The 23,483-nt window shown below is 41.5% G+C and overlaps 1 protein-coding gene and 1 long non-coding RNA gene across 8 annotated transcripts in view; one reads left to right on the plus strand and one right to left on the minus strand.

Moving 5' to 3' along the window:
* Positions 1 to 23,483, minus strand: part of LOC138735591 (uncharacterized) — a 129,734-nt gene that overhangs the window by 65,327 nt on the left and 40,924 nt on the right. For 2 of the 5 annotated variants that reach the window (XR_011339811.1, XR_011339809.1), the window contains exon 4: positions 3,498 to 3,558. This is a non-coding gene — a long non-coding RNA (uncharacterized lncRNA). Of the gene's footprint in view, positions 1 to 3,046; positions 3,352 to 3,400; positions 3,559 to 7,776; positions 8,112 to 23,483 lie in introns of those variants that run through there. The other 3 variants (XR_011339813.1, XR_011339810.1, XR_011339812.1) reach the window with 3 other exon arrangements.
* On the plus strand, positions 173 to 21,616 carry kcng1 (potassium voltage-gated channel, subfamily G, member 1). Of its 3 annotated transcripts, XR_011339807.1 has the most exons (4): positions 173 to 398; positions 3,213 to 4,027; positions 16,332 to 21,250; positions 21,332 to 21,616. XR_011339807.1 is itself a non-coding variant. In XM_069883609.1 (3 exons), the coding sequence occupies exons 2-3, from the start codon at positions 3,269 to 3,271 to the stop codon at positions 17,040 to 17,042; spliced, it is 1,470 nt and encodes a 489-aa protein (XP_069739710.1). In that variant the 5' UTR covers positions 173 to 398; positions 3,213 to 3,268; the 3' UTR covers positions 17,043 to 21,616. The 3 variants fall into 3 exon arrangements, 2 of the variants coding, with proteins under 2 accessions (XP_069739710.1, XP_069739711.1); XM_069883609.1 differs by having other exon boundaries at positions 16,332 to 21,616; XM_069883610.1 differs by lacking the exon at positions 173 to 398 and having other exon boundaries at positions 2,765 to 4,027; positions 16,332 to 21,616.

The following is a 23,483-nucleotide window of genomic DNA, read 5'->3' on the forward strand; positions in this document are numbered from 1 at the left end:
AGGGTTTATTTGTCCATGGATCAATCGGAAGGGTCCTCACAGTTCGCGTTCACTTGGAGGTAAGTTTCCCCTCAGCTTGATCGTTTCCACTGGGGAGGGGAGATAGATTCTCCATTCTGAAAGCGCTGCCTGGTTGCCATGGATTTCACTCCAACCTTCTCAACACGTCCTCCGAGTGGCGTCAGAACAGCCTGTTGGAGACGAGGAGATTGCAGCCTTTGGGTCGGATGCTCTTCTACTTCACATTCCACTTGCACGCTTCATACTTTATAAGGCTCGGCGCTGGCGCAAGGTGTCGTTCCAGCGAGCTCTCGAGGACGGAGCCACCAGCTTCAAGCAACTTTAGCTCACCTGAAGATCGAAGAACTTTCTCCTTGTGGCTTTCCATTCGCACAAGTGTAAGTTTTCCTATATCAGTCTTCAGAGCAGAACGTTTTCTGTGATGTGGCTACAAATTGGCGCTCCAGCATGAACGGAGAGGTTGGCCCTGCATGGTGGGGCGTTATCTTGACAGCCAGGCTGGGAGAAATGCGAAGGGTTCACCCTTACTCGGATTAGAGGGCGACGCAAAGCGCTCTCCAAACTTTTAATCGTTTCCGACCCGAGAAGGTGACCTATCCGAAGGCGCTCCGTCTGTCCCGTCCGAAGGGGCGCTCCGTCTGTCCCGTCCGAAGGGGCGCTCCGTCTGTCCCGTCCGAAGGGGCGCTCCGTCTGTCCCGTCCGAAGGGGCGCTCCGTCTGTCCCGTCCGAAGGGGCGCTCCGTCTGTCCCGTCCGAAGGGGCGCTCCGTCTGTCCCGTCCGAAGGGGCGCTCCGTCTGTCCCGTCCGAAGGGGCGCTCCGTCTGTCCCGGCCGAAGGGGCGCTCCGTCTGTCCCGGCCGAAGGGGCGCTCCGTCTGTCCCGTCCGAAGGGGCGCTCCGTCTGTCCCGGCCGAAGGGGCGCTCCGTCTGTCCCGGCCGAAGGGGCGCTCCGTCTGTCCCGGCCGAAGGGGCGCTCCGTCTGTCCCGGCCGAAGGGGCGCTCCGTCTGTCCCGGCCGAAGGGGCGCTCCGTCTGTCCCGGCCGAAGGGGCGCTCCGTCTGTCCCGGCCGAAGGGGCGCTCCGTCTGTCCCGGCCGAAGGGGCGCTCCGTCTGTCCCGGCCGAAGGGGCGCTCCGTCTGTCCCGGCCGAAGGGGCGCTCCGTCTGTCCCGGCCGAAGGGGCGCTCCGTCTGTCCCGTCCGAAGGGGCGCTCCGTCTGTCCCGTCCGAAGGGTCGCTCCGTCTGTCCCGTCCGAAGGGGCGCTCCGTCTGTCCCGTCCGAAGGGGCGCTCCGTCTGTCCCGCCCGAAGGGGCGCTCCGTCTGTCCCGCCCGAAGGGGCGCTCCGTCTGTCCCGTCCGAAGGGGCGCTCCGTCTGTCCCGTCCGAAGGGGCGCTCCGTCTGTCCCGGCCGAAGGGGCGCTCCGTCTGTCCCGGCCGAAGGGGCGCTCCGTCTGTCCCGGCCGAAGGGGCGCTCCGTCTGTCCCGTCCGAAGGGGCGCTCCGTCTGTCCCGTCCGAAGGGTCGCTCCGTCTGTCCCGTCCGAAGGGGCGCTCCGTCTGTCCCGCCCGAAGGGGCGCTCCGTCTGTCCCGCCCGAAGGGGCGCTCCGTCTGTCCCGCCCGAAGGGGCGCTCCGTCTGTCCCGTCCGAAGGGGCGCTCCGTCTGTCCCGCCCGAAGGGGCGCTCCGTCTGTCCCGCCCGAAGGGGCGCTCCGTCTGTCCCGTCCGAAGGGGCGCTCCCTCTGTCCCGTCCGAAGGGGCGCTCCGTCTGTCCCAGCCGAAGGGGTGCTCCGTCTGTCCGCTTTTTTTTCCTTCCACTTGAATGCGCGTTGACGCTCCCGAGCGCTGGAGCCACTTCGTCCCGTTTCCAAAGCTCCACGCCGGGAAGTTGGAGGAACCACGGCCCGTTTGACTCCTTTTCTGGAAGATGTTACGCTGATCACAGAGCAGCCCGACCACGGCCGCGTGGACTGGGAGTGAATAGTCTCCTTGCTTTGTAAAAGCACCACCACTGGAGCAGCCTGCAACAGGTCTTCGATTGTCGGAGCGCCCTTGGAAAAGTCCCTTAAAATTACCGTAAGCCCGACACACAAAACCCCGTGTTCTCATGTTAATTTCGATGCACTAAAAGGCTTGTCCGGTTTCTATTTGCCACCGTAAAATCGCGTTGAGTTCAAAGCTCAAATGGACAAGCTGGTCTTATTTTGATCTGCCCTATACTCTGACCGAGGGGCGTGAGATTGAAACTGGCTTTCATTTCAAGCATTTGTAGTTGTTTCCACCTTTCCAAGCGGCTACATGTGCTTCCAGATGGATACTTTGCTGCACGATGACCTCCAGCGACAGAAGCGGGTCCCATTCGGAGTATGGGGTATTGGCAACAGAGGGGTCCGCAAGAGGCAGCTGTTTCCTCACCAGGAGCAGACTTCAGTCAAACCAATTCCGTGTGGAGGAAATCACCGCAGATCTAAACGAGGCGTGTGTGCTCCGAAATGACTTGAAACAACGAGGCATGAAATGGAAAAGAGAAACACCAAATATAAATCGCAGCTCTCATCCGCCATCCAATAATAGTGATGTCAAAGTCGTTTATGATAATCTAATTAGGGGAGATTAAAAAGCCTGAGAGCCAATGCAATAAAACGGTTCTTCAACCTACAGGTGCTACCTTCTTCCCGAAGGTAGCTGCAAGAAGAGGTGGTGACCAGGGTACACAACTCCTCTTCACCTGATTTCAAGCAGATTATTGGTTTTGTGAAAAGATAGTCGCTTCTGATGGAGTGCTGCCTCTCTCCATACTGCTAAGCCATTTATTCATATCCTGTTCACTGATAGACCTAATTATTGAGCCCATATTCATTAATTACTCCCAATAATAATGTTTATAAACGATAAATGAGTAGAAGTCATTCTGAAGGAGCCACAGGAATGGTGGACTGGATTAGTTGTCATGACCATTTATATTTTATTACCAATTAAAGTGATTCAAGTTCAAAGTGGGAACTAAACTGTGTAAGTTGACGAGTTATATGATAAGGACAAATGGAGTATAATTCATTTTCTCCACGAATGATCATTTTAATCAGGAGGCACAAATCATATTTAAGATTGAAGGACCACTTTTTGGTAACATTCCATACTTTATCATGTCCTCACATCGTTATTAATATTCATGACACTTGAATTCTTTGTCTTTCTTGTAGTTTGCCACACTTTCTAAATGCAGCTGGTTATAGTGATGTGAGGAGTATCATCCAGGATGACTTTGTTGGCTGGAGACAGTTCGGACTATGATTACAGCGCCCTCAGCTGTGGCTCTGACGCCTCTTTCAATCAAACAATCTATAATGAAACGCAAACTCTGAAAGGTGTGTTTTACAATCGAGCTCACCTCATTCCTCCGCAAGAAGAGTTGCTTGGCAGTGCCCTCCCAGGGGATCGCAAACACCATGTGGTCATAAATGTTGGGGGAATAAAATACTTCTTACCATGGACCACACTGGATGACTTTCCTTTAACACGCCTCGGTCAGCTTCGCTTTTGCAATACCTTTGATGAAATAATGAAAATTTGTGATGATTACGATGTGACATCCAATGAATATTTCTTTGATAGAAATCCAGGTGCCTTTAAAACAATCCTGACCTTCCTCAGGGCAGGCAAGTTGAGACTCTTGAGGGAAATGTGCGCCCTTTCTTTCCAAGATGAATTGTTATACTGGGGCATTGAAGACGACAACCTGGAGTGGTGCTGCCGTCGCCGATACCGGCAGAAGATTCAGGAGTTTGCAGAAATGAATGCTATGGAGGAAGATCTGGTGGAGGGAGAAAAGTTGGTTGATTTGGTTGAGTCTTCGAAATGGAATCAGTTCATGACAAAACTCAGGGATATGGTGGAAAACCCCCAGTCAGGACTTCCAGGAAAAATTTTTGCCTGTCTCTCTGTTATATTTGTGACAATCACTGTTGTTAATCTATCCATCAGTACGATGCCTGACCTAAGAGCAGAAGAGGATAAAGTAAGTTGTCCTTTTACACTTCAAAATGAGCTAAACTTTGTTGCAAGGTGTAATTAGGTTTTAATGTTCAATTGTATTATTTTATCCAATAATTTAGAAATACATGTATAGAACGTTACCTCAGCCAAATTTATGGCAATAGAATTATTGCATATATTGAAAATAGTTATGGCTTATTTTCATAAATGTAATAATATAAGAACAAATGTCAGAAAGTCATGGAATGAAACAGATTAAAAAAGATCATTTGGACCATTGTGCCCATGCCAATGAATTCAACTCCTCTACTTTGTTCTCTCTGGCCCTATAATATTTGCTCCAGGTATTATTCAATTTCCCTGGGTGTTATAACTGCCTCTGCTTCCATCATACTTCCAGCAGTGCTAATTGGGCGGCATAGACTTGTGAGCCGAAATGGCCTGTTACTATATGTCTAAATTTTTTTAAAATTTAAAAACAGAAGTAGGAGCAGAAGGAGGCCATCTAGCCCATCGAGCTTTTCTACCATTCAACAAGATCATGGCTGACCTGCCATGGACTCAGCTCCACTTACTTTTCCAACACAATTTCCAACACAAACCTTAATTCCCATACGATGCAAAACTCTGTTTATGTCTGAAGGGTAGTTAATGAGGCAGCCTCTCCTGCTTCCTTGGGTAGAGAATTCTACAGATTCACCTCTCTCTGCCAGAAGCAGTTTCTCTTTTCCTCTGTCTTAAATCCACTCCCCCAAATACTGAGTCTATGTCCCTTGATCTCGAGGCTACTTCTCCCCCAAGTCTTGATGTCTGCTGGTCTTCTCTAGCAATATTACAAGGAGGCAGACAGTCAACCCCACCCTGAGAGATTCTAGAATTAGCTGATTCTGGGAAATTGTATTTAAATGAAGCGACCTTTAAATGGGACCACAATAAGCCATTTCACCACCTGCCCCACACACAACGAAGTGGGTTTCTGCATTCCTTCGAGATCCTGGGTCACTGAAGTGAGCAACATTATTGCCCTCTCCAAATACCCTTGACAAGTGGTGGCAAGCCACTGCCTTGAACTGCTGCAGTCTTTCTGGTGAAGTTTCTCACACTGTACTGTTTTCTAGTAAGCTTCATAATGTACACCCAACAATAATAATAATAATATTGGACCAGTACAGCATCTTAAAATCAGAGAGATGTGCCTCTTGAAGGGGAGCCTGTAGATCAGTGGTTCTTTCCACTCACATACACTTTAAGTAATCCCTCGGCCATCACAGCTCTGTGATTAGTAAGGGATTGCTTAAGGTGGGATGTGAGTGAGAAGAGAAAGTTGAGAATCACTGCTCCAGACCCAATTGTTACTGAACTATTTTGCTTGAGAAAAATTGTCATTGGCCCATTTCCTTTGGAGTTCTGAAACCGTGCACATAACGAGTCAATGGGGTTCGATTAAAACAGTGGTTTCCAAACTTTTTCTTTCCACCCACATCCCACCTTAAGCAATCTCTTACTAATTACAGTGCACTGATGGCGTAGGGAATACTTAAAGTGGTATGTGAGTGGAAAGAAAAAGGTTGAGAACAACTGATGTAGATAGTGATATTGCAGGGCATCTGCTGCTCTTCCTTTTGGTTGACTACAGTGATAGAGGTAAAAACAAAAAAAATTCAGGAAGCACTCCACTCGGCTAGCATTTATGGAGAGAGGAACAGAGGCAACATTTCAAGAAGCTTATCCAATTAGACTAAATGTAACAATATGTGAGCTATTTCAGATTTTTTGTCAGTGGACTAACAAATCCCTTCATCACTAAAAAACTATTTCTGTGTATTTTATTGAATTAAAGTGGATGCATTCATAATTTCCCACAATGAGCTCTAATGCTGTAGTTATCTCCATTATTTAATATAATTATGCCACTTTGCAACTTCCACACCTAGTTACACAACTTGCTCAGTCACCTTATCGTGTCATCTGGGAATTTATGTATAGAATTTATTATTACTTCGTCCAGGACATCATCTATTCTTTAGAGTCAGACAGAGAAAGAGGGGGAGCTTTTTTTATGGGAGGTCTTTATGAATATAGAACATGGAATAATTTTATTTTTGCCCATTTCTTTTCCCAATCCATTACAAACCTCTGTCACAAAACACTTCTATTTCCATGCATTTTCATTTTTTTCTTTTGCAACAGACATTATCAAACATTTCCTGAAAGTCTATAAAATCAACATTCATGAAAAAATCACCTTGGCTCATCAGAGCTAATCATAATTACGGTAAATCTTTCATCCAAGTGTGGATAAAATCTGAATTGCATGCCAGGATGCAATTGGATTCTTCACAACTGATGAAAAACTGAAGGTCTGTAATTTCTCTTTCCCTTCTGAAATAATGGAATAATGTTTTTATACCAAATGTACATCTCTGAATCTAAAGGACTCTGACATACCAAGACTGATACAGCTGGAGTTTCCTCTTGTTGCATTTGAATACTTTGTCTATTAACCATCCATTTATCCATGTTCTTAAAATCCTTTATTTTATTGCATTACTTTTTTGGTTTGTTCAGTCTCTCTGTTTAGGAACAAGTAAGATGGTAGAAATGCAGAAATTTATCCTTTGCTGTATGCTGCATTTAGACAATGAATTTAAAGAAATTTCCTTGTCATCGGGGAAGTGCCGAGAATGGTTTTGATGGCTCCCCATCAGGTTACCGTGAGCCAATTTTGCTTTCATTCAACAATTTTCATGTTATGTCATCAGATGCAAACAGATCAGTGTTGGGATTTATACTTGGGAGAAAAATAATATTGGTATATACTGCAATTGAAAAGAAAATCTACCATTAAATCATGTCAGTTATGTATGTAAATAGCCTGTAGCTGAACATTCTCCAGGCCTCAGGGAGTACCTTTAAACCAATATTTACATTTTGTTGGTTACAGGTATTTATACATTCTTGCCAGCTACAAGGCTACTTCAGATACTTGGCTCCTTTCTAGTTTCTGTTTCTTTCCTGAAGATTGTAGCTTTACTTTAACCTCTTACATTTCTTTTCTATGATGTAAATTAGGCCAGTTATTCTTTTTGATCAGATAAGACAAAACATTATTGGTTGAGGCCCATCATCCAATCCGTTTAAACGTGAACTGAGTTCCCAATATTGAATTCATGCCTCCAGACTGAGTCTAAAGTACATAAATAAATAAATAACATCCCATTGATGAAACCATTGGTTTTAGTTAAAATGACAATGGAGGCTGGAGAAAGTTGTAAGGATGCATTGAATCCTGTTTATATTTCCTTAATTCATTCATGCACTCAATCCTTTGCCAGCCGTTTTGATAATTCATAGCAGGACAACTGCGCAAAATAAATCCATGAAAAAGATGGAAGCAGCTTTTATTCTCCATATGTCCTCGAGTCCCTGCAGCATTGACTGAAGATTCTTGTCTTGTTCTCTCTCTATGGCAGACCTCCAGATGAGAACGGAGGAATTGTTCATGAATTTAAAAAAACTTTAAACTGTACCTTCTTGTTGAACATTTTGACTGCCTGTTGGTAACTGTCAGCTTTTGGCCGAAGGCAAAAACAAAGAACAGCAGGAATCTGAATATGTATTGCCAAATTTCCTGGAAGGATTGTCATTTCTCATGATATAATTATCAACAAAATTCATGCATTCCTATTTCCTCCAGTTGGTGCTATATGAGTGCTTTGTTCATGAATGAGTGAGTCAAACACCAGACTGAGTCGAAATCAAGGTTCTTTGTTCTTTATTGCCGGATTGTAACACTTGCAACTAACAGTGTTAGTTGGAGAAGGCGCATTCTGCCGTTATCAGCAAGTGGTGTTTTTTTTATACCTCAGGATACGTACTTAGTAAATTATCATACCATTACATTGTCCAATGAATAAACTGTTGCTACCCTTCTCTGTTAGCCTGCTGCACATCATTCTTGTTAGTGCCAAGCTTATCTTGAGTGTACAAGGTCACATCTGCATTCTGTTACTCCTTAGTACTGGGTGACTCCTTCTCCGGTCCCATCTCATGATGTTTTTACCTTACACTAGTTGATAGCAGTTTTAAAGAGCCAAAACTGACAACTGCAATGAAAGTAATAAAAGGGGAGTAGCAAAAAGAACAAAATCTATAAGGTACAGCTTAATCTTCAACAGATTCGTAATCATTTATATTGTTCCATTGGTTATTTTATTTGCATTGCACACTTTGAGTTCAATCTGGTGAACATTATGCATTATCTTGATTTACTGGGAGCAACGCTGCCATCTTGTTAAGATTGCTCTTTGGCAGGTTGCAGACTTTCTGCAGATTTTTTGCTCGGTATAGACATCCTGTGTAGCTCCCACTCCCTACCCCAGATAGCTCATCATTTCAGGAATTGTGTGGTGAGAGTAATACTGGAAACAGGGCCCCTAACCCACCCAGTCTGTACTGACCATCAAGCACTCAGTTGCAGTATTCATACACTAATCCATTTTTTCCACTTTCTCTCGACTCCCTTCGGATTCTATCACTTACCTGCACACAAGGAGACTGGTGAGACCGCATGTGGAGTACTGCATGGAGTTTTGGTCTCCTTATATGGGAAGGATGGAAGTGGTTCAGAGGAGGTTCACCAGGTTGATTCCAGGGATGAATAGAGATTGGGTCATCTGAGGCTTCACTTAGTGGGACTTGGAAGAATAAGAGGGGAACTTATAGAAACATAAAATTATGAAAGGCATAGATATGATTGAGGTAGGTAAGTTGTTTCCATTGGTAGGGGAGACCAGAACTAGAGGACATAGCCTCAAGATTCAGGGTAGTAAATTTAGGATGGAGATGAGGAAGAACTGTTTTTCCCAGAGGGTGGGGAATCTGTGGAATTCACTGCCCACTGAAGCAGTGGAGGCGACCTCAGTAAATATATTTAAAACAAAGTTGGATAGATTTTTACACAGTAGGAGAATTCAAGGATATGGGGAAAAGGCAGGTAGGTGGAGTTGATCAGCCATGATCTCATTGAATGACATAGTAGGCTCAATTGGGTGGATAGCCAACTCCTACTCCTGCTTCTTATGTTCTTATGAAACCAGAGCACTTGGATAAACCCCAGGGAAACTGCGCAAACTCTTCACAAACAGCACCAACAGTTGGGGTTGAATCTGGGTCAGTGGAGCTACAAGGCAGCAGCTTTACTTGTGTCCCCGTGCTTCCTGATGAGGCCTGAAGCAGATTTTGTATTAGTCTGTTTAAGCAGTTTGTGTACATTAGGACATAATAGAGACCACTTTAGCTCCAAATTCCTTAATATGATAGGCTGCAAGTATCATTATATTATGCATTTGGAACCAAAGCAAATTGTGTCTAATATTTTACTTCTACCCTATTCATCATGAGCAAGAAATCTTTCAGTAATTCCCTGAAATGTGTGGTAACCAAGCAACCCACAATTTTAAGAAAAGTTGTATAATTTCAGACTTTGTTTTCTTTGGATAAATTTAAAATTAATGCATTTTAGTTAACCTCTGCCTTGGTGCATGACCTAAGGAAAGGCACATACTGAACCAAATGTGTAGGTATCATAGGAGGTGTCTAGAACTGAATCTAAAACAACCCGAGGTTCATTTCATATTCAAATAGGGAGCTTAAAGTCTTTTACAAAATATGACTAAGGCCGTTCATCACTTTTCCTCTTCTGATAGATGTGATAGGGATAATAGAGGCGGCAGGGTTAGGAGAGTGGTTAGTGCAATGCTGTCACAGTGCCAGGGATCCCGCGCTGTCTGTAAGGAGTTTGTATGTTCTCCTTGTGCCTATGTGAGTTTCTTCCGGGTGCTCTTGTTTCCTCCCACTATTCAAAAACGTACTGGGGGTTGGAGATCAATTGGGTGTATTTCGGGGGCACAGGTTGGTGGGCTGAGAGAGCCTGTTACTGTGCTGTATATCTAAATTTAAATTGAGGTGAGAAATCTGCTAGGTGTATAGGAAATTGGACGAACTGGAATTGGGCTGAACGTGGAAGAGGAGGCCGCAAGCTCAAAGGCTTTACAAAATTGTGTGGTCTTGCCAGACTTCTCTATTTGGGGAATGTATGATGATGTTCCGGTATCAAGAGGAGAAAATCGAGGAGTAGCAGTAATTAGGAGGAATAATTGGGAGGGCGGACCCTGTCGCGAGCAGAGATTGGCACTGTGTATAATGTAAACCCAGGAGGAATTTTTTGTGGTATTTTAACGTGAATGTTTTTGACGTTAGCCCTTGAGAGGCTCTTAGTTAGATTGGGATTCAGTTTACAGCCTGTCCCGTGTCTAATTCTGCGGTTATCAGAAGTATTTCAAACCCAAGAAAGCCCTCTCCAGTGTGCAGAGCTTACAATATCTATGCATAGAACTGGCGGAATTAATACTACCAATAAGGGAAGTCAGACCATCAAAATGAGAAACAAAGGGTCCCTTTTCGACGCGTCTGCCACAACTGAACTCCAATCGTTGTAATTGTACACTTTCACTATTATCAGAGAGGCTGGGACTTTTCCTAAAACATTTTTTGCATTCATTACCAAATTATATTTTAAGTTTGAATGGAAGGTCATCAACCTGAAATATTAATTTCCATTTTGTTACCTGACTTGCTGAGTATTACGAGCTATTTCTGTTTTGATGTTGTGTTTTATGATGTTAACAGATGCTTCAATAATTGTTTTAATAACCTTGTCTGTAACTGAGGTTAAACAGAACAGGCTAATGACAGTTGATTGTTAGCATGGACCGTAACCTTGTATTACAGAAAAGATTAATGAAAGGCTGAAACCTAGCATTATCAAACCACTTTATTGTTCCGAGGCAATGATCTATGGATAATAAGTTAATTTAGTGGTCTTTTAAATAGAGTTAGTTTACAGAAATAAGAACATGTTACCACTAAGCTATAATAAAATATATTTTATTTGAATTAAAATAGAATAATAATAGTATCTAATAATATCTGAAGTTTCTTTTCTCTTTGTTTCCTCAAGTTATGATTTGTACATTTCGCAAAAACACAAGGCTGAAGAAACCCAACAGGTCAAATAATGTCCTTTATGTAGCAAAGATAAAGACACAGAACCAACGTTTCAGGTTTGAGCCCTTCTTCAAGGTCTGTGCAAAATGTAGGCAGGCGCCCAAACAAAATGGTGGGGGAGGGGCACAAGCCCACAGGCAGGAGGTACAGATGGATAAGGGTGGAGAGCACAGCAGCAAACAGTGGGGGTGGGGGGGGGGGGGGGAAATGGCTTTGAGAATGGAGGGAGTGGAAAGCTGGAAGAAAGACAGAGGGATGAGGAAGAGAGAAAGAACGGGGAGTGGGCAAGCAGAAATTGGAGAAGTTGGTGTTAATGCCATCCGGTTGGAGAGGGCCCAGATGGAACATTAGGTATGGATCCTCCAGTTTACAGATGGCCTTAGTTTGACAGTACATGAGGCCTTGGACAGACACGTCAGTGTGGGAGTGGAGTACAGAATTAAAATGGCCACTGGGAGATCCCTGTCATTGATGTGGACAGAGAAATGGTGCTCAGCGAAGCGATCTCCTGGTTTGCGACCAGTCTCGCTGATATAGAGAAGGCCACAACAGGAGCACAGGATACAGTAGATGGCCCCTGAAGTTTCATTAGTGAAGTGTTGCTCACTTGGAAGGACTTTTTGGGGTGTGGCCACAAGTGTGGTACTTCCTGTGGCTACAGGGGAAGGTGCCAAGGGGGCGATTGGTGGGAAGGGATGTGGACGAGGGAGTCACAGAGGGAGAGGTCCCTATGGAAGGTGGAGAGGGGAAGATGTGTCTGGTGGTGGGATCATATTGTAAGTGACGAAAATTGCAGAGGATAAAGTGTTGGATGCAGAGGCTGGTATGATAGTAGGAAAGGAAAAGGGAAATTCTGTTTTTGATGCATCTGGGGGCAGAAGGCCCAGGTCAGATAAGTGGGAAATGGAAGAATGCAGGTAATTGTTGAGTTGAAATGGTAGCAGGGACCCCACATTTTTGGAAGAAGGAGGACATCTCAAATAATCTGGACTGGATGACCACAACTTGGGAGCATTTACGATGGAGAGGGAAGAATTGAGAGAAAGGGATGGAATCCTTATAGGCTGTGAAGAAGTGTAGTTGAGGTAGTTGTGGGAGTTGGTAGGTTTATAAAAAATGTCTGTAGATGGCTTGTCTCCTGAGATGAAGACAGAGTGATCAAGAAAGGGGAAAGTGGTCACTGGAAGTGGACCAAGTGAATTTGAGGCCAGGGTGAAAGTTGGCAGCAAAGAGAATAAAGTTGACAAGCTCGTCATGGCTACATGAGGCAGCACCGATGTAGTTGTCAATGTAGCAGAGGAAGAGTTGAGGAGCATTGCCTGTGTGGGCTTGCAGCGTGGATTGCTCCACAAAACCAACAAAAATTCAGGCACAGCTGGGACCTACAGGTCCAAGTTGTCCTTGCATGACCAGGCTCTAAATATTTGTCCTTGATTGGTAGTTTTAAATACCAGTGGTACCTACAGCTACACCTTTGATTTGGAGAAAGTGGGATGTCAAAAAAGAAGTTATCGAGGATAAGAACAAGTTCTGCCAAGTGAAGGAAGGTGGTGGTGGAGTGGGACTTGTTAGGTCTCTCGTCAAAAAAGAAATGAAGGGTGAAAGTGTGAAGATATTGGGTGTTCATAATGAAAATGTGGCAGTCAAGTTTAAGGAATTGGAAGTCAATGAAGAGATGGAGGGTTTGTGATGTATCACGGATGTACATCGGGAGAAATTGAACCAGGGGGAAAAAATGAGGTAAGATGATACCAGTTCAGTGGAGCAGGAGCATGTGGAAACAATGGGTCTATCTGGATAATTGGGTTTGTGCATCTTGGGTAGGAGGTTGAAACGGGCAGTGCAAGGATGGGAAACAATGAGGCTGGACGCTGTGGGATGGAGATGACCAGAGGTTAGAGTTTCTACTTGAGATGGTGGCTTGATGCTCTTTGGTGAGGTCCTGTTGAAGGATTAATTAAGAGGTGTGGTCTGAGAGCTGTCATTTGGCCTCATCAAGGTAGATGTCAGTGTGCCAGACCACAACAGCACTACCTTTATGGATTTGATAGTGAGATTGGGATTTGTGCGGAGATAGCGGAGGGCAGAGCGTTCAGAGGAGGTGAGACTGGAATCAAATAGAGGAGTGGACCAGTGCTCCCCCTCCTCCCCTATCATTTTGTTCAGACACCTGTCTACATTTTGCTCACACCTCGATGAAGGGCTGAAGCCCAAAATGTCAGTTTTGCTACATAAAGTCCACTATTTGGACCTGCTGAGTTTCTCCATCATTATGATTTGACTTCAATCACAGTGTCTGTAGACTTTAGTGTTGTACTTCTGTGCATTTCCTTCAGTGGTTAGACATGAATTTAAGGATTTCAATCTTGAAATGGAGACAATGGCATAACAATGAATATAGAAGTTTTTCCCCAGTATTTGGTGCGTATTTATGAGGTGCTTCAGATTAGCACAATTGAATATGCCTTCAAAATTTATTCCATTGGTTAATAGAATGCATTTTATAAAGACTAAATGTTCATGCTGGCATGAACATAATTTATTTAAAACTACCAATCAAGGACAAATATTTACGACCTGGTCATGCAAGGACAACTTGGAGAGTAATTTGTGATTCTAAACCACATGCCTATTTCATCTTAGTTATTATATATTCCTTATGGATTTGCTTGCCTTTCTCTCATGGTTTAAATTGAAATATGGAATTTCCTGTCTCAATGTTTCAAAATTTGTAATAGATAAATTTTCTGAAATGTCTTGTGTCAAATAGTTTAATAGTTGTATCTCCCTAGACAGTCAGGATCCAGAGAAGATGTTGAGTGAACTAATTATTTCATTTGTACAATTAATTCAAGAAGCCAAAGTCAAAATCTAACTTATTTTAAATAACAACCAAAATTAGCAATTCTTACAGTCTGAAACAATTAGCGAAAGGAATTTACTGATTAAATATGAGACTATAAACATATTGCAGATAAGTGATTGATATAAAATAGTAAGATTGAGATATTCTGCTGTGACTGGAGGGGCATGAATCAAACTGTTCTTGGCCAAGATGTAGACACCCTGAGGACCCATGTAAATTACACTCTGAGTTTCAGCAAAATAAATCCGCCAACCTGCAAGGCACTGGGGAGTTGTCCAGAAGCGAGAGAGATGATTGAGGAGGGGAGATCAGCCTGGAGCTATGGCCCAGCCCACAAATCCTGCCTGCCAAGGAAAGTGCCTTTCTTTTTTTTAGACATACAGCACGGAAACAGGCCATTCTGACCCACGAGCCCTTAGTTTGTATTTCCAAGTGTAACAGCATAAAGGATTGACTAGAATTTTTATTTGTCTGATGCATTTTTTCAGGTTTTTTTTGTTTGTTACTTCAATAGTCAGAGGTGAATCAGTTAGCAGTTTGTTATATTTTAAATTCCACCTGTCCCAAATCTTATGAGATAGTGAGACCACTTCATCACTGGAAACTGGTTTTGCTTTAAATTGTCCACTTGGTAGCTAAATGTGCAATTTGATTTTCACTTTGAAATTTAGTTTTGCTGAATTAATGGAGGCAAAATTGAGAAGGGTTGTGCAAAGGTCAAACATTACCATATCATACAGTTGAGATGTGAAATTTGTGATCAGCTTCTAGCTCCTAATGTCCAAGGTATTATCCAGCCTACAAATCCTGCCAGCCAAGGAAAGTACCCTCCATGAGAATTCCATTGCAACACATTTCCTGTTATGATAATATGGTCTTTCAGAATTTTCATAATTTCATTCCATTCCTTACCACATGGCATACTTGGGTATACAACTTGTTTGGCATAAGCAAATTGTGCTGAAGGGCCTCTTTTCATGCTGTGAAACATTGACTCTGGATCTGTCAATGTAACATATACACCAGTGGTTCTCAACCTTTCTCTTTCCACTCACATCCCATTTTAAGTATTCCCTATGCCAAAGGTGCTCTGTGATTAGTAAGGGATTACTTAAGGTGGGATGTGGGTGGAAAGAAAGAATTTGAACTCTGTTACTGTTGCATCACAGTTTGAAAACTGTTTTAATTGTACCTCATTGACTCGTTATGTGCACGGTTTCCTAACTCCAAAGGAAATGGGCCAATGACAATTTTTCTCAAGCAAAATATTTCAGTAACAATTGGGTCTAGAGCAGTGATTCTCAACCTTCCCTTCCGACTCACATCCCACCTTAAGCAATCCCTTACTCATCACAGAGCACTGATGGTGTAGGGATTACTTAAAATGGCATGTGAGTGGAAAGAAAAAGGATGAGAACCACTGATCTACATCCTGCGATTTATATGTTATTCATTGTTGGCACTAACACAATATTTTTGTTTTCACTGCCATGCCCAGTTATAAGGAGCATATTGCTATACTTAAGGGGAAAGAAATTTGAGGATGACATTTGTAGACTACAGTAAAACCCCTGGTATCTGGAATTCAGGTAACACACAGCTTTAAGCAACCAGCAAAAAAAAATTAAGGAAAATAAATAAAACATGAAAAAAATAAGGATACAATAATATGTAAAAAATGCACAAGTTTAAAATTGTAAAAAGTAAATGTTCTCTGAAGTAACACAGAAATCTTTGGTGAAGATGGGAGCACATATTCAGCCAGTGGAGAGACTTGGTCGTGCTTTGCTCGCAGCAACTGTTTGAATAAAGTTGTGCTTGAATAAAATGGTGTCGTCCAGGATTTAGAGCTGGTCAATGCCTCTTGCCTTTGGGGTGACTCTCTTAAAGTGTCTCCTTATCCCTGCTTAGTAAGAGTCACCTGCGGTCAGAGGCTTTATCTGTAAACTTGGGAGAGGGAGGTTAATTATCTATGTTATTGTTCATCTTTCGGTTGGCTCCATGGAGGGAGAGGAACATCAGATGCATCAAGGGTTAAATGTTTTCAAAGACTGAAAATAAAGTAAAATGCTTTAAGTTTTATATATTCATGTAAGTGAACTCTGTTCAGTGTAGGTACAGTAGAGATTTTTTTTGTCTTTTGTCTTTTAAACTGTTTATTTTTAGTGCAGGTGTATTAGTTTGGCAACGTAAGAGTGAGTCTCAAAGCAATCAGAAAATACACTTATTCAGCATCAACCAGTACCCATAGGTGACAGATACCAGGGGTTTTACTGTATTTAGAAAAGCATACATTAACTCAGACTGAATACACTGAAAGAGATTTTACTTATTGAAAAATAAAAATAGTGGGTATTTATTCACCGTTTTGTTTAATATTTTCTGTCTACAGGGTATATGCTCCCAGAAATGCTACAACATTTTCATCGTGGAAACTGTATGCGTAGGTTGGTTTTCTCTGGAGTTTGTGTTGCGTTTCATACAGGCCCGCAGCAAGTTTGTTTTCCTGAGGACCCCTCTGAATGTCATTGACATTGTAGCTATTTTACCTTATTACATTACCCTTCTGGTGGACACCACCTCAGTGGAGAATGGAAAACCTGGAGGAGGAAGCAGTTACCTTGACAAGGTGGGACTGGTTCTGCGAGTTCTCCGTGCCTTGAGAATTTTGTATGTTATGCGCCTTGCCAGGCACTCCTTGGGACTACAGACATTGGGACTAACAGCTCGCAGATGCACACGTGAATTTGGTCTTCTCCTTTTATTCTTGTGTGTGGCCATTGCACTCTTTGCTCCATTGCTATACCTTATTGAAAATGAAATGGCTAGTTCACATGAGTTCACAAGTATACCAGCATGTTACTGGTGGGCAGTTATTACTATGACAACTGTGGGGTATGGAGATATGGTGCCACGAAGTATCCCAGGTCAAGTGGTAGCTCTAAGCAGCATTTTAAGTGGCATTCTTCTCATGGCCTTTCCAGTAACTTCCATTTTTCACACTTTCTCCCGTTCATATGTGGAGTTAAAGCAAGAACAGCAAAGAGATCAGAGAAGATTACAGTTTATGGTTAAATCCAAATCACAGATGAATAGCATTTGATGTGGAAATGAAAATATATTTCCAGGTCACTCTTCAGAACTAAGATGAGTAAGCTGTGTCTTCTTGTTTAACTCTAATGAGATAAGTTGTGTTGTTTTCAGTTGAACAGCAGGTACTAGAGAACATTTTCATTTCAGAAAATATGGTGTAATTGTTTTTTTTTTCCCACAAGGCATTTAAATGGCAATTTGATAGAACTAGAGCTTTCAGGCTCTAGTTTACTTTATTGAAAATCTGGATTCTACAAATATTTAAGTGTATGTTATATGTTAATCTACCAAATAAAGGCTATTTGGAGTTATCAACAAATGTAGCATGTGGTTAACAGAAATTTTAGAAATTAGGCAAAATTTTGAATGAAATGATGAACTCATAATTTACAGCATTAGTTGTCACACTGATCATCACAAGAATTATTATAACCATATAACCACTTATAGCACAGAACAGGCCAGTTCGGCCCTACTAGTCCATGCCGTAACAAATCCCCACCCTCCTAGTCCCACTGACCAGCACCCGGTCCATACCCCTCCAGTCCTCTCCTATCCATGTAACTATCTAGTCTTTCCTTAAATGTAACCAATGATCCCGCCTCAACCACGTCTGTCGGAAGCTCATTCCACATCCCCACCACCCTTTGTGTAAAGAAATTTCCCCTCGTCTTCCCCTTATAATTTTCCCCCTTCAATCTTAAACCATGCCCTCTAGTTTGAATCTCCCCCACTCTTAATTGAAAAAGCCTATCCACGTTTACTCTGTCTGTCCCTTTTAAAATCTTAAACACCTCGATCAAGTCCCCTCTCAATCTTCTACGCTCCAGAGAAAAAAGCCCCAGTCTGCACAACCTTTCCCTGTAACTCAAACCTTGAAATCCTGTCAACATTCTCGTGAACCTTCTCTGCACTCTCTCTATTTTGTTTATATCTTTCCTATAATATGGTTAGCTCTTCAATGGACAATATAAACAAAATAGTGGGAACATTCAAGAGGTCAGGTAGGATCTATTGAAAGAGAAGCAGAATTAACTATTAAGCTCAAAGGCTCTTCATCAGAACCAGGAAAGAAAGAAAACAAGTTAGTTGTAAGGAGCAAAGAAGGTGGAGAAGAGATGGATAGAACAAAGGGAATACTATTGACAGGGTTAGGTCAAGGTTGTAGAAGTCAATGTGTTAATGAGAACAGTTGGAAGAATTAAAAAAAATGACTAGTAGAAAGTGAGAGTACAAACAAAGGATCTTTGGCCTGGACTGTTAACTCTGTACCATCTTGTATATGAATTTTAAATCCATTTAATCCAGTCGATTATCATCGACATGAAGGTTCCCAGAATGCACATTCAATCTGACCTGAAAACGGTGGGTGATGCAACATATACGGGAAACTGGAAACTAATGCTGTATGGTGCAACAATATAATCTGCTTTAATGCACCCTCATTGCTGAGGTATTCCCATAGGGACACATCAATAAAAGAAAACAAACATTGATTTTCATTTTATATCTTAGTGTGGAGAAGCAGAGATAAGTTAGACACAATGCAGAACAAAAACTCTTTATATTGTGACCAGAGGTACAGTGCCACATTGTGCAATAATAGAGCTGCCGTCAAATTAGAGACTACAAATTACTTAGAGCCATGGAATATTTAGCACAGGATGAAGATATTTGAATCTTTGCCATTACTTTGGTAGGACAATCCAAAACTAATTAACAGTCCTATTCTTTTAATATCAATGCTTCAAATATCTTTACTTCACATATTTATCGATATTTTCCATTAAATTAGGCTAGCTTCTGTGCTATCTTCTACAACAAAATATATAGGCTTTAAAAATCCTTTGTGCAAAGACATTCTTCCTCAACTTTCACTTGATTTTGTTTATGACAACATCTTTCCACGAACTCCTCAGAGTAAGTACCCATTCCCCTATTTGTACGGTTAATATCCTTATTAAATTTCATATGGCTTTCTCTGTACCACTGAAAATATTGTAGGTCCCTCAGAAGTTTCATTTTACTTCTAACTCCCTATGGGACTGAGTGGGAAAATGGATCAGCTCATAATTAAACGGTGGGGCAGACTCGATGGGCTGAATAGCCTATTTCTGCTCCTGCCTTTCAGTCTTTTGGACTACAATCACTCTGGCCTTTACACACTCAGTGAGCTAAATATCATTCCTGTAATGGATTTGGTCAGAATTTATTTACAGTAGTCAGAACATAATTTGCAGAGCTTTAACAATTTTTTGCTTTTATACTGTGTTCAGTTCAAGGGCATTTCTGTTTTTATTATTATTATCAGTGTTTGGCATAAATGAATATTTTTGATAATCAAATAGGCTCCCCCAAGAGAAGCTTCAATATTTTGTACCTGTGAGGTGCCACCAAATTCACATTTGTAATAACAATCAGTGTCGATGGCCAGAACCATCACTTTAATTATTTCTTCAAGATCTTTCTTTCATGAAATTGCAAACAGCAATTTTTTCCTTACCACTTATAATTTAATCTTCCAAGTTTCCAGTGCTCCCATAAACAGATGGGATTGTTCATTAACTGTAGGGGCATGTGGAAATCTATGTGAGGCATTTGTAAATCAAAGGGAACAAAATTATAAATTTTGCATGGTTATGAATTACTTGCATATGGTGTTATCAAAAGAATAAAAAAATAATTGATTTACAAGCCTTTGATGCTTTTGATTTTATTAATTAAAACTGAACAATTCAAGCTCTAGAACCATAGAATATTACAGCACAGAAAACAGGCTCTAAAATTCTATTTTAATTTAATTTAGACATACAGCATGGTGACAAACCATTTTAGCCCATGAGCCCATGCCGCCCAATTACCCCCAATTAACATAACCTAGGGTTCATTTCAAACGGTGGGAGGAATCCAGAGCCCCCAGGAAAACCCACGCAGAATGGGAAGAACATAGAGCACAGGATTCGAACCCTGGTCCTGATCATTAGTGCTGTAACAGCATTGTGCTAACCACTACATTAACCATGCCACCCAAATACAGCTAATACTCAGCCTTTTCTGAATTCTCTTTCCTTCCTGAAAACAGCACCACTAACCCTCTATCTCTCCACCCCTCCTCACCATTTGCCTTGTTAAACGTGGAATCTATCTCAACAAAATTACAAAATATTGGAAATCTAAACTTAATGTAGAGAATCCTGAAAATACTCACTAAGTCAGGCAGTATATGTGGAAAATGAAACAGAATTATCAAGTCAATGACTCTTCATAAAGTTCACTCTTTTCTCCAAAGTTCATATCACCTCATTATACCAGCACTGCATTTAAGCTTCTGAAATGTTTATCTGTATACCATTTGGTATGTCGATCATACAATGAGTAAGAAATAACAAATGCCAGGTTTTCCTTTTATTTTTTTGACTTCAGATCCAAAAGCTCTCTTAGCAACCTCATAACTGTAGTTGATTCCTATTGGATCACAACTGGATACATCCCTTTCTACACCATATTCACAAGGGGAAATCCTTTATTCTAGATCTGGACAGTGTTTATAATTCCTAGTTATCTACAAATGGTGGGAAATAATGAAGACATGAATCAATTAATTACGCATGATGCATCATATAATTTATTAGATTCATGTTGATTACCCTAGGAGGTTGGTGAAAAATGGCTCCAACGTTGAATCCTAATTGAGTAACATATGTATATTGATAAGCAGTACGTGAAGCAGTTTCCGTACATGTGACTCTCTACTTTCTAAACGTATAAAAAATTATTTTCCTTTATGAGTTTTCACAAAACAACACGATTAAGATTAAAATATTGTTCCAGATTTTGTCAACTTCCCATTTGGGAGGATTTAATTGAAATTAAATTATTCCTAATATTAACCCTGACTATCTGTAATGCTGTAAACAATATAACATTGATATACAGTCCTGCTGACCTTTTTTATGACAGACCAAACCTAAATCTCACAATATTGGTATTCTTTTAAATGTAAATGGTTCTCACATACAAGTGATACAAAATGATGATCAACTATTTTTTCTATTTGTCTGTAACATTCTTGGATCAAGCGTTACAAACTTTTTTATTAGGTCAGTAAAAAGAATATTTTCTCTCTAAGCAGCTATGATCGTGGTAGACTGACGGTTCTTGGACTGAATAGCATATCTGTGAACAACCATTGCATCTGCACATGGTGTATGCTTGAAGGTAAACATAATTTAAAACATACAAGCTTTAATTTTATCAGTTTAGATTTTCTGAACATTTATAGATCTCCATTACTTTTAGGTAGATACCAGCAAAATAATCTATTGCACAAATGCTAGATTTATTTTTATGTGAACAATGAATCAAGGAGAAAACATGAGAATTCAAGAATGATTGTGTGATGAACTAGAATATTAATATTCAAGAGTGAATTGTATCGGTTTGTACATTTTTATTGCAAATGGATAATTTGTTGCATTGCTGTAAATGATGCATGCAAATGAATCAGTAAATGATTTAGTGAGTATGAAATGAGATGTTCTTGTAATTGTGCCACTGAGCTTAAAATAAATCTAATAAAAATGAATAGCCTTTTAGAGTCATGCTCTGTCTATTTTCAAAGGAAGGTTGCACATGGCAAGATAAAAATTCTGGTAAGACAGGGCAAACTCTTGTAACATTTGCATTCAACAGGTTAAAAATTATTGAAAATTTTCAAAAATATTGCTTCAATAAAACTCATTGTTAAGGAGGAGAAGTCAAGAGAAGGGGGTCAGCGAGAAATAAAGAGAGTTAAAGAGAAATGCCCGACATAGAGAGAGTTATGGAGAAACACCAGCAAGTCCATATGCTGGAATCTTGAGCAAAAAGGAGAAGTTGGAGAGATTCAGCACAGCACACAAAATCCATGGAGAGTAATTGACAGTCAACAGGAGTATTGTGAGCGGCACGTTGAGCTAAGCCTCAGCTGCCACTACCTCTGCACCTCATTTGCTCGGGAGGGCCGTGCTTGTTGAAGAAAGGCTCAGTGTGGAGCCTCATCACTGAGGCCCAGTGCTCCTCTCAATGCATGTGATCAATCATCTGCTCCCATGTAGGTGGGCTCTGCCTGTTGCCTTGGTGACCAGCTTCTCTCCCTCCCACCCTTATGTGCCTGTGGGTCTTGGTGCGAGTGTCAATCAATTGGTGTTTGCACGGTGAGAGGAAGCAGTCTGAGCCTTGGTGTGTGGGAGGCAGAAGGTCGTGTTGTTGCTGTTGGTCATGTGTGAGTAGGCTTCAATGTTTTGGCCATGCAAAGCTGGAGGGTTTCCACTGAGGTGAGTGAAGGCGTGTGCGCACGCACACACACACACACACACACACACACACACACACACACACACACGTTAATCTATAAGGGGTCTTTCAGGAGGAACCCATGCGCCAACTTGCCCATAAATACATTAAAACAATTTTTTTCTAAAATCTCCCGCTAAAACGGGAAGGGTATCATATGCATGTGGGCCTTATATGCCATCAAATACGGTATTCACAGAACAGTTGTGCCAACCTCTATAAACATATTCCACCATCAATCTAACTCTTCCTGACCTCACAATCCATAAGCATCTATTTTTCTTCCCATGTTTGCCTACTTAAGTCTTTTAAATCGCCTTATTGTACCTCCACCTCCACCCCCAGTAATGCATTCCAGGCACTCACTACTCACTGTGTGTAAAAAAAACTTCCCACTGTTGTCTCCCCCAAACTTTGTCCTTCTCACCTTAAACAGATGTCCTCTCGTATTGGCCATTGCTGCCCTGGCTGTCATCAAAAAGTTTTCATCTTATAAATACCTTCAGGGCTGTGCAAAATTTATTCTCTTAAAGGGACAGTCCCACATAAATAAAAAAACTGAAAAATGGGAGCATGTAACATCATACTGATCTTCAGCACATTTGTAAGCGACTATCCAAAACTTGCTGGATTATTTTTGGAAAAATTGTCCTTTTTTGGGGGGGAGATGTTTGCTGTGTTTTTTTTCCCTCTGGTCAGTGTTTTCTGAGTTAACTAACCTTGTTTCTTGAAGAACATACTGTTTGCTCTGAATCCCCACTTCAAATTCATTGACTGATGCTTTCAATAAGGATTCTGAATTTTAATGTTGTTCTCTAAAGGAATTATTCAAGGGAGAGATGTAAACTTTAAAAAAAAAACGATATCTAGCACCAAAAGAAAATCCAAAACCTGATTTTTTTGAAATTTCCAGCAGTAATTAAAGATGGTAAGTATGCAATTCCATTCTTCCATTCCAAGATTGATTTTCCAGTTCAAACATTTAAAAACTGTCAGGTTATTCACATCTGCCAGTCAAATACTTCATACAGATCAAGGCATGTAATGAAAATGATGAGGCAGATAGATAACTGGCATTTTAATGGCTGAGTGACATAACTTCGGAGTATGATTTCAT

This window comes from Narcine bancroftii, chromosome 6 (assembly GCF_036971445.1).
Source record: "Narcine bancroftii isolate sNarBan1 chromosome 6, sNarBan1.hap1, whole genome shotgun sequence".
Classification (NCBI taxonomy): Eukaryota; Metazoa; Chordata; class Chondrichthyes; order Torpediniformes; family Narcinidae; genus Narcine; species Narcine bancroftii.

Coding starts and splice junctions, on each gene's coding strand:
- kcng1 (XM_069883609.1), top strand. CDS start 3,269: ATGACTTTGTTGGCTGGAGACAGTTCGGACTATGATTACAGCGCCCTC. Junction 4,028..16,331: donor TAAGAGCAGAAGAGGATAAA/GTAAGTTGTCCT, acceptor TTCTGTCTACAG/GGTATATGCTCCCAGAAATG.